Source organism: Motacilla alba, chromosome 21 (genome assembly GCF_015832195.1).
Source record: "Motacilla alba alba isolate MOTALB_02 chromosome 21, Motacilla_alba_V1.0_pri, whole genome shotgun sequence".
Classification (NCBI taxonomy): Eukaryota; Metazoa; Chordata; class Aves; order Passeriformes; family Motacillidae; genus Motacilla; species Motacilla alba.
Window position 1 is genome coordinate 1,720,316 of NC_052036.1, and position 10,753 is coordinate 1,731,068.

General features: G+C 49.8%; 1 protein-coding gene across 4 annotated transcripts in view; it reads right to left on the bottom strand.

The window, feature by feature from the left end:
* The window catches only part of ACAP3 (ArfGAP with coiled-coil, ankyrin repeat and PH domains 3), a 60,621-nt gene extending 51,127 nt beyond the window's left edge, over positions 1-9,494 (bottom strand). For all 4 annotated transcript variants that reach the window (XM_038159850.1, XM_038159849.1, XM_038159848.1 and 1 more), the window contains exon 1: positions 8,755-9,494. In XM_038159850.1, coding sequence (XP_038015778.1) covers positions 8,755-8,801 — 47 coding nt within the window. In that variant the 5' untranslated portion in view covers positions 8,802-9,494. The remainder of the gene's footprint in view (positions 1-8,754) is intronic.
* Between the last annotated feature and the right edge of the window lie 1,259 nt (positions 9,495-10,753).

Consider the following 10,753-nt stretch of genomic DNA (forward strand, 5'->3'; position numbering starts at 1 on the left):
TGGGCACCAAGGACAAATGATCCAAAGCTCAGCCCAGGAGCACAAACACCGTGGGCTGCAGAGAGACAAACAAGCAGGGTGGGACTGCACGGGCTGGAGCTGGACTGGGACAATTCACTCCAAGATGCAAACGGAGCAGAACTTCTCATTTTGTGACCAATCATCCATTTTTTGGGGCCGTTTTGGCTCATCTTGGGTGCAGCCCTGGCTGGGCTCTTGTGCTGCCCAAGGTGGATCCACGGAGGAGATCCTTTAATAAATCCTTTCACTAAATAATATCAAATTTACAAATCTACAAATAAATCACATTAAAACTATATTTAAATTCTATAAAAATTTGATATGTTTAAATATACTGTTTGCTATGAGATCCTTTTCATAAATCCCTGCTTCATTCTTTAATAATTCAGCTTTTCCCCCACCCAGAACTGAGGAGAACCAGAAACCAGGGAACTGAGGAGAACCAGGAGCTGGGAACTGAGGAGAACCAGGAGCTGGGAACTGAGGAGAACCAGAAACCAGGGAACTGAGGAGAACCAGGAGCTGGGAACTGAGGAGAACCAGGAGCTGGGAACTGAGAGAACCAGGAGCTGGGAACTGAGAGAACCAGAAACCAGGGAGCTGAGGAGAACCAGGAGCTGGGAACTGAGGAGAACCTGGAGCTGGGAACTGAGGAGAACCTGGAGCTGGGAACTGAGGAGAACCTGGAGCTGGGAACTGAGAGAACCAGGAGCTGGGAATTGAGGAGAACCAGAAACCAGGGAGCTGAGGAGAGCCAGGAGCTGGGAACTGAGGAGAACCAGGAGCTGGGAACTGAGGAGAGCCAGGAGCTGGGAATAGAGAGAACCAGGAGCTGGGAACTGAGGAGAACCAGAAACCAGGGAACTGAGGAGAACCAGGAGCTGGGAATTGAGGAGAGCCTGGAGCTGGGAATTGAGAGAACCAGGAGCTGGGAACTGAGGAGAACCTGGAGCTGGGAACTGAGGGGAACCAGGAGCTGGGAACTGAGGAGAGCCAGGAGCTGGGAACTGAGAGAACCAGAAACCAGGGAACTGAGGAGAACCAGGAGCTGGGAATTGAGGAGAAGCAGAACCTTTGCTGCAGGCAGGACCAGGGACGCTGAGCTCCCTCGGAGCAGCAGGATGTTCTCCCTCCCCTCCACGGAAGCCAACTCTTCCTGCAGAGGAGGAGAAGCAAGGCAGGGATCGGAGCTGTGGGAGCCTCTGTGAAGGTCCCACGCTGAATTTGTTTGGTTAACCTCAAATTCCCAGCTCCAGAACACACCTACGGCCTCTCCAGGCTTGGCTTTCTTTTTTTTTTAATTCCTCTTTCCTCCCTGTAAACCAAAGTTTCTGAGCTGAATTCTGTCCTTTATAAAAATAGCAGCCGGAGGAGACAGCAGCGTGCAGAAATAAACAGAAATAAATCAATCACCAATACAACTCCCCTTGCTCCACCGCCCTCCAGGCAGGGAATTCTGCCCCTCAAATTCTTTCCCATCCCAAGATTTTAACTCAGCCTTGCCCCAGAGAAAGGAAAGCAGCTGCAAGGTGAAAAAAATCTCATTTTTCCACGTTCCCTCCTCCCTCCAAGCCCGGAATTGCTGTCAAAAATTGAACACGTTCTCTTTTCTTTTCAAATTCACCCCAAATCAATCCCCAAATTCACCCCAAATTCACCTCCAATTCACCCCAAATTCACCTCCAATTACTCTCCAAATTCACTCCAAATTCACCTCCAATCCACCCCAAACTCACCCCCAATCAATCCCCAAATCCATTCCAATTTCACCCCAAATTCACCCCCAATTAATCCCCAAATTCATCCCAATTCACCCTCAATTCACCCCCACAGCCTGGGATTAAGAAATCCCAATTAATTCCCTAATTAATCACCAACACAACTCCCCTTGCTCCACCGCCCTGCAGGCAGGGAATTCTGCCCCTCAAATTCTTTCCCATCCCAAGATTTTAACTCAGCCTTGCCCCAGAGAAAGGAAAGCAGCTGCAAGGTGAAAAAAATCTCATTTTCCCACATTCCCTACTCCCTCCAAGCCCGGAATTGCTGTCAAAAATTGAACAAATTCTCCTTTTTTCCCCCCACAGGAACTCTAAATTCTGCTTTTCTTTTATCACCTCCTCTCCTCCACCCTCGTTTCTGGAGCAAAGCTTTACCTCAGATAAAGCTCAGCCAGCCCTGAGCGGAACAAACACCCAGCAAACGCCTGGAATCCCAATCCAGCCCCGAGACAGAGGAGCAAACAAGAAAAAAAAAAGGAAAAAAAAACAACTCCTCAAGCTCACAGAAACATTTTGTCCTCAAAATCCAGCCAGACTCGGACTCCAGGTCCCTTTCAAGGGCTCTTTGCTTTATTCCACATAACCAAGCTTGCCCAAGCCAGCAGAAGCTTGGTGGAATTTTAAATAAAATTTTAAAAAAATTTGATTTTTAAAAATAAAAGAATTCATCCCATTCATCGTTCTGAAAGCAGGGTTCAAAGGGGCCACGGCTGAGGAGCAGCCTGGGAGCCCAAAACTGGAGTTTCAGTCCTTCCTCTGCCTCAGCCCCTCGCACTTTCGGGGTGCTTTGGGGCTCAGGAATCGAATTGGGGTTAAAAATGTTGTCATTTTTGACCAGGTGTTTGTAATTCAAAAATTATCAATGATAATATTGGGGCAAAACCCCAAATATCCCTGCGGGAAAATCCCAAATACCTCTTTATGAACACCCCAAAACTCTCTTTATAAAGACCCCAAAAATCTCTTTATAAAGACCCCAAAACTCTCTTTATAAAGACCCCAAAAATCTCTTTATGAACACCCCAAAACTCTCTTTATAAAGACCCCAAAAATCTCTTTATGAACACCCCAAAACTCTCTTTATAAAGACCCCAAAAATCTCTTTATAAAGACCCCAAATATTTTTAATAAATACCCCAAATATCCCTGTGGAAAAACCCCAAAAATCTCTTTATAAAGACCCCAAAAATCTCTTTATGAACACCCCAAATATCTCTTTATAAAGACCCCAAAAATCTCTTTATGAACACCCCAAAACTCTCTTTATAAAGACCCCAAATATCACTTTATGAACACCCCAAAACTCTCTTTATAAAGACCCCAAATATCCCTGTGGGAAAATCCCAAATACCTAAATATATATAAAAATAAACATAAATATATAAATATAAATATATAAATATAAATATATATATGTAAATAACAATCCATAAAATATAAAGAAATAAAAGTAAATATATATTATAGAAGTAAATATATAAAAGGAATAAATATATAAATAAATATTCTGATGATAGGGGGGAAAAAAGTGGATAAATCCTAATATTAGGTGAAAAAAAAAAGGGAATAAATGTGGATAAAATCTAATGACAGGTGGGAAAAAAAGGTGGATAAATCCTAATATTAGGTAGAAAAAAAGGGGGAAAAAGGTGGATAAATCCCAATGGGAGGTGAAAAAAAGAAGGGAAATAAAGGTGGATAAAATTTAATGACAGGTCAAGAAAAAGGGGGAAAAAAGGTGGATAAATCCTAATGACAGACCAAAAAAAGGGGGGGGGAAAGGTGGATAAATTCTAATATTAGATAGAAAAAAGGGAAATAAAGGTGGATAAATCCTAATGACAGGTGGAAAAAAAAAGGGAAATAAAGGTGGATAAATCCTAATGACAGACCAAAAAAAAGGGGGGAAAAAAAGGTGGATAAATTCTAATATTAGATAGAAAAAAGGGAAATAAAGGTGGATAAATCCTAATGACAGACCAAAAAAAAAGGGAAATAAAAGGTGGATAAATCCTAATGACAGGTAGAAAAAAAGGGGGGAAAAAAAGGTGGATAAATTCTAATATTAGGTAGAAAAAAGGGAAATAAAGGTGGATAAATCCTAATGACAGGTGGAAAAAAAGGGGGGAAAAAAGGTAGATAAATCCTAATATTAGGTAGAAAAAAGGGAAATAAAGGTGGATAAATCCCCGTGGGTGCCAAGTGAGCCCAGCTTTGATTAAATTGGATTTCTCAGTGGATTTAAGAATTCTCCGCAAATCCATTCCCACAACAAAGCGTTCCTAGGCTTCCCAAAGTCCTGGTGGGAGATAAAACCACGAGATGAGCAAGGACAGGTCCTGGCAGGTCAGGAAATCGTTTATTGCGACTGCAGACACGCCCCTGCAAGGGCCTGGCAGGGTGAGACCCATCCCAACCATGGCATGTAAAACATGAAAAATGGAAATTTTCCTCGGAGGAGCTGGAATTTCTCAGGTGGGAAGCCATGAGGAATTGGAGGTGGTTGGTAATTATTAAATATTTAATTATCAGGTCATTTTTCTACAAGACCCCTGGCAAAAATCAGCTTTACCTGCCAAGCTGCAGGTGAGACCCATCCAAACCATGGCATTTCAAACATGAAAAATGTTAATTTTCCTCGGAGGAGCTGGAATTTCTCAGGTGGGAAGCCATGAGGTGGATCTGACATCAATATTCGAGGTGTGAATTCTGAAGATTTCAGTTCTTCTATTTCCTTCTCACCTCAATATTCGAGGTGTGAACTCTGAATATTTCAACTCGACTCTTCTCTTCCCCTCTCACACCAGGATTTCTCAATATCTGAGGTGTCAGGTCTGAAGATTTCAGTTCCTCTTTTGCCCTCTAACATCAAGATTTCTCAATATTCGAGGTGTGAATTCTGACTATTTCAACTTTTTCTTCAATATTCTTCTTTTTCCTCTTTCTCAATATCTGAGGTGTCTTTTTCCTCCTAATGTCAGGACTTCCCAATATTCCAGGTGTAAATTCTCAATAACTCAACTTGGTTCCTTTTTTCCCTCCTAACATCAGGATTTCTCTGCTGACAATCTGAGTTGACAACTCTGAAGATTTCAGTTCTTCTGTTTCCTTCTAACCTCAATACTCAAGGTGTGAACTCTGAATATTTCAACTCGACTCTTCCCCTCCAACACCAGGATTTCTCAATATTCAAGGTGTGAATTCTGAATATTTCAACTTGGTTCTTCTTTTTCCTCCTGACATCAGGGTTTCTCAATATCCAAGGTGTGAATTCTAAATATTTCAACTTGGTTCTTCTTTTTCCTCCTAGCATCAGTCTTTCTCAATATCTGAGGTGTCAAGTCTGAAGATTTCAGTTCTTTTCCCCTTTAACATCAGGATCTCTCAATATTTGAGGTGTCAAGTCTGAATATTTCAGCTTGGTTCCTTTTTTCCCTCCTAACATCAGGATTTCTCAATATTCAAGGTATAAATTCTCAATAATTGAACTTGATTCCTTTTTCCCCTCCTAACATCAGGATTTCTCAATATCTGAGGTGTCAAGTCTGAAGATTTCAGTTCTTTTCCCTCCTAACACCAGGATTTATCAATATTTGAGATGTAAGCTCTGAATAATTGAACTTGATTCCTTTTTCCCCCCATCATCGGGATTTCTCAATATCTGAGGTGCAAATCCTCAATAATTGAACTTGATTCCTTTTTCCCCCCCTAACATCAGGATCTCTCAATATTCAAGGTATAAATCCTCAATAATTGAACTTGATTCCTTTTTTCCCCCCTAACATCAGGATTTCTCAATATCTGAGGTGCAAATCCTCAATAATTGAACTTGATCCCTTTTTTTTCCCCCTATCATCAGGACTTCTCAATATCTGAGCTGTTCATGATTTAAACACCCCCCTGCTGCACACACTCCTGAAAAGCCCAGGCTCATTTTTATCAGCCTGCCCTCTTGTCCTCCCTCTGACAGGCAGGCTGTGTCTGGCCACGGGGGAAACAGTTCATAATTCCAGCCTGGAAGAGGAGTTTTTGATGAAGCTCCAAGGGATTGCTCTGAGAGCTGGTTTGTTTTCATGGCCAGAGCAGAACGATGCTAAAAAACTTGGCCCGGAGCCCCCTCACACACACACACAGAGGCATTAAAGGGGGAAATAAATAAATAAACAAACAGATCAATCAGCGCTGACGGCAGCAGGAAAAGGGTCACTGCCATGCGGGACAGACATCTGGACAGTGAGGTCACAGCTCTGGCTCGGGGCCACCCAGCAGCCACCCAGCAGCCACCCAGCAGCCAGCCAGCAGCCCGCGTGCTCTGCAGCACAATGGGTGGGATGGCAGGCTGGAAAAAGGGATGGAGGGGTGAATCCCAGTGATGGGGGGGTGGAAAGGTGGGGAAATCCTAATGGCAGGCTAAAAAAAAAGGGATGGAGTGGGTGAATCCCAGTGATGGGGGGGGAAAAGGTGGGTGAATCCTAATGACAGGCCAAAAAAAAGGGGATAAAGTGGGCGAATCCTAATGGCAGGCTGAAAAAAGGGATGGAGGGGTGAATCCCAGTGATGGGGGGAAAAGGTGGGGAATCCTAATGGCAGGCTAAAAAAAAAGGGATGGAGGGGTGAATCCTAATGGCAGGGGGGAAAAGGTGGGGAAATCCTAATGGCAGGCTAAAAAAAAAGGGATGGAGGGGTGAATCCTAATGGCAGGGGGGAAAAGGTGGGGAATCCTAATGGCAGGGGGGAAAAGGTGGATAAATCCTAATGGCAGGGGGGAAAAGGTGGATAAATCCTAATGGCAGGGGGGAAAAAGGTGGGTGAATCCTAATGGCAGGCTGAAAAAAGGGATGAAGTGGGTGAATCCTAATGGCAGGGGGGAAAAGGTGGGGAATCCTAATGGCAGGGGGGAAAAGGTGGATAAATCCTAATGGCAGGGGGGAAAAGGTGGATAAATCCTAATGGCAGGGGGGAAAAAGGTGGGTGAATCCTAATGGCAGGCTGAAAAAAGGGATGAAGTGGGTGAATCCCAATGATGGAGGGGGAAAAGGTGGGTGAATCCTAATGGCAGGCCGAAAAAAGGGGGAGAAAGGTGGATAAATCCTAATGACAGGCTGAAAAAAGGGATGGAGTGGGTGAATCCCAGTGATGGGGGGTGAAAAGGTGGGTGAATCCTAATGGCAGGCCAAAAAAAGGGAGAGAAAGGTGGATAAATCCTAGTGACAGGCTGAAAAAAGGGATGGAGTGGGTAAATCCTAATGACAGGGGGGAAAAGGTGGGTGAATCCTAATGACAGGGGGGAAAAGGGGATGGAGTGGGTGAATCCCAGTGATGAGGAGGAAAAAGGTGGGTGAATCCTAATGGCAGGTGAAAAAAAAAGGGGATAAAGTGGGTGAATCCTAATGGCAGGCTAAAAAAAGGGATGGAGTGGGTGAATCCCAATGATGGGGGGAAAAGGTGGGTGAATCCTAATGGCAGGCCGAAAAAGGGATAAAGTGGGTAAATCCCAATGACAGGGGGAAAAGGTGGATAAATCCTAATGACAGGCCAAAGAAAAGGGGGAGAAAGGTGGATAAATCCTAATGACAGGTGAAAAAATGGGAAAAAAGGGGGATAAATTGTAATGACAGGTGAAAAAAGGGGGAGAAAAAGGTGGATAAATCCTATTGATAGAGGTAAAAAAGGTGAATAAATCGTGATGACAGGTGAAAAAAACAAAGGGGGGAAAAGTTGTATAAATCCCAATGGTTGCTAAGTGAGCAGAGGGTTGATGAGAGCATTTCCTGCCGAACTCGGTGACAATCCCACGATCCCGTGACTCCCGGGCTGTCATCTCACCTGGCCCTGCCCAGCACCTGGCCGAGCCGGATCCATCTCCCCGCAGAACCCTTCCCACAGCCCCGGGTGTCACCTCCACAGCCCCACAGTGCCACTAAACGCCAATCCCGGCCCCAGCCACAGCCCACTGCTGCACGGAGCACCCCAAGCCCTTCCAGACACGGCTCAGAAAACCACGGCACGGTTTAGAAACCATTTCCAAAGGCGAAACGCAAGCTGGGATTTTTTTTTTAGGCTATTATTTTTTCCCCCCCCAACAAACAAAAAGATTCCGAGAAGGAACAACACGAAACATCTGCAGGAAGCAGAGACCCCCCCCATAACTCCTTGCCCTGCACAGCCCGGCAGCTCCCGCAGGCTTTTGTCTGCGTTTCGCTGATGCAGACGGCGCTGGGGCGGCGGGGATCGCTGCAGGCGGGAGCTGGGCTCTGCCCCGAGCGGCAGCAGCGCATCCCAGCCCCTGCGGACACGCAGCCGGGATGCTCCGGGCACAATGGAGCGGCGGCTGCCGGCTGCTTCCCCGCCAGCCCCGGGCGCTCCGCAGCGGCCTGATGTGGATGCGAGCACAGCCAAGCCGGAGCCTTTGTTGTCACAGCCCAGATTCCTCCAAGACCGCAAAAAAAAAAAAAAAAAAAAAAAAAAAAAAAAATTAAAAAAAAAAAATCCACCCTCCGAGAGACGGGAATGTGAGCGCATGGAAAATGAGCGTGTTCCCCAGCCGCGGCTCCGCGGGCGGCTCCGCGCCGGCGGGGGATGCGCGTTCGCAGCGGGAGGCACGGATCGATCCAAGCCCGGACTGTTCGTGCGCCAAGCCCGGGGACAGCGGCGGGTGCGGGCACGGGGGGATGCGGGCACGGGGGGTGCGGGCACGGGGGGATGCGGGGCACAGCGAAGGGAGGGTGCGGGGAACGGGAAGCCGGGCTGCGGGCACGGCAGGGCAGCGCCTGCGGCCCGAGGCATCGCCGGCTGCCGGCTGAGAGCGCCGGGCCCCGGCTCCGGCCCTTCCCGGCCCGGCTCCGGCCCTTCCCGGCCCGGCTGCCGGTTCCTCTGCCGGGCGCGGCCCTGCCCGTCCTCCCGTCCCGCCCTCCCCGAGCCGTTCTCCGGGCGGCCCCGGTGCCTCTGAGCTTACCGGAACCGGGGCGAGTCCTTGATGCACTCCTCGAACTCCACCGTCATCCTGCCGGCTCGGGCTCGGCCGCGCTGCGCTCAGCGGAGGAAGCGCATCGCCCGCCGGCCCCGAGAACGCGGGCAGCGCCCGCCCCCCGCACCGGCCCGCCTCCCGCGGCACCGCCACGGAACCGGGAACAGCACCGGGAATAGCACCGGGCACAGCCCAGCCGCCCGCGGCACCGCCACGGAACCGGGAACAGCACCGGGAATACCACCGGGAATAGCACCGGGCACAGCCCAACCTCCCGCGGCACAGCCACGGAACCGGGAACAGCACCGGGAATAGCACCGGGCACAGCCCAGCCTCCCACGGAACCGGCTACGGCACCGGCTACGTCACCGGCTACGGCACCGGGCACAGCCCAGCCCCGGCACGGACCGGCCCGCCTCCCGGTACCGCCAGGGCACTGACACAGAGCGGGCCCGCCTCCCGCAGCACCGGGTACAGCCCCGGTCCAGCCCTGCCACGGCTCCGATCCCCTCTCCCGCAGCACCGAGAGAGAACCGGGAGCAGCACAGAGCCGCCTCCTGCAGAGCCACGGACAGAACCGGGCCCGGTCTGCACACCGGACACAGCGCTGACCTCCCTCCGCACACCGGACACAGCCATGATCCCCTTCCGCACACCGGACACGGCACGGACACAGCCCTGACCCCCCCCTCCGGCACACCGGACACAGCACGGACACGGCACCGACACAGCCACGACCCTCCTCCTGCAAACTGGACACAGCTCTGACCCCCCTCCGTACACCGGACACGGCACGGACACGGCACGGACACAGCCATGACTCCCCCTCCGGCACACCGGACACGGCACGGACACAGCCCGGACCCCTCCGGCCATCCCCGGCGCCCCCGGCCGTGCTGGGCGGTGACACGGGCTCTGTGTCCCTGTCCCAGCCCCGCGGATCGTGCCCGGCTGGGATGAGCAGCTCGGAGATCCAGGAATGCTCAGCCTTGGAGGCAGCTTAAAGCTCAGCACCCAGAGGCACCCCTGGGCTCCGCCAGGGTTTGGGATCTCCAGAGCCTGAGCACCCCAAGTTTTCAATATCTGATGGGAATGTCCCCTGCCTCAGCCTCCTCTCCTCCTCACTGCGGGCACGGCAGAAGGAGACCCCGCCTGAACGGCCCCTTGTGAAGCGCTGAGGCTCCCCTGAGCCTTCTCTTCTCGAGCCTGACCGAACCCAGCTCCCTCAGCTGGTCCTCAAAAGCCATTTTCAGCCCTTTGAGAGCCTCCCCTGGGCACCTCAATGTCCTTTTCAAAGCGAAACCATCGACTCCAACCTGGGAGCCAGCTCCACCTTGGCACCCAGACCTGGCACTGAGCGCCACACCCTTCAAACCCTGCAGGGACGGGGACTCAGCACCTCACTCCAATATCCAACCACCCTCTCCATGAAGAAAACGTTTCCTCTTCCTGGTGTTTGGGCGAGGGTGAGGCTCAGAAGACACTCAGGACGGGCTGAGCTGGCTGTGACACCAGCACAGGTGACAACCTCAGGGGCAGCCGGTCACGTCAGGGAGGGATTTTTTTGCCATGAGGGTGTTAGAACAATGTCAAAGGTTGTTGGATTATGCTTTTTTTCTGACCCAGAGATGGGTAACTGAGGGGTGTTTTAAAAACTTTTATTCTGTTTTCAGTCTCACGGGAAGGGTGAGACAATACAGGCGTCGGAATTCTCTGCAAATCCATTTCCCGCTTTAGATTGCCCAGAGAGGTTTGGCTGGAAATATTCCTCTCCCAGGAAACATTCCAGGTCAGGGTGAGCAAACTGGCCTGGTGGAAGGTGACCCTGCTGTGGCAGAGGGTTGGAATAGCGGAATTCCAGCTTTCCAATCCAAAGCATTCCATGATTTCCTGAATAGGTGAATTTCAACTTTCCAATCCAAACCACTCCATCATTTCCAGGCAGGATTTCCAGAATTTCAGCTTTCCAATCCAAAGCATTCCATGA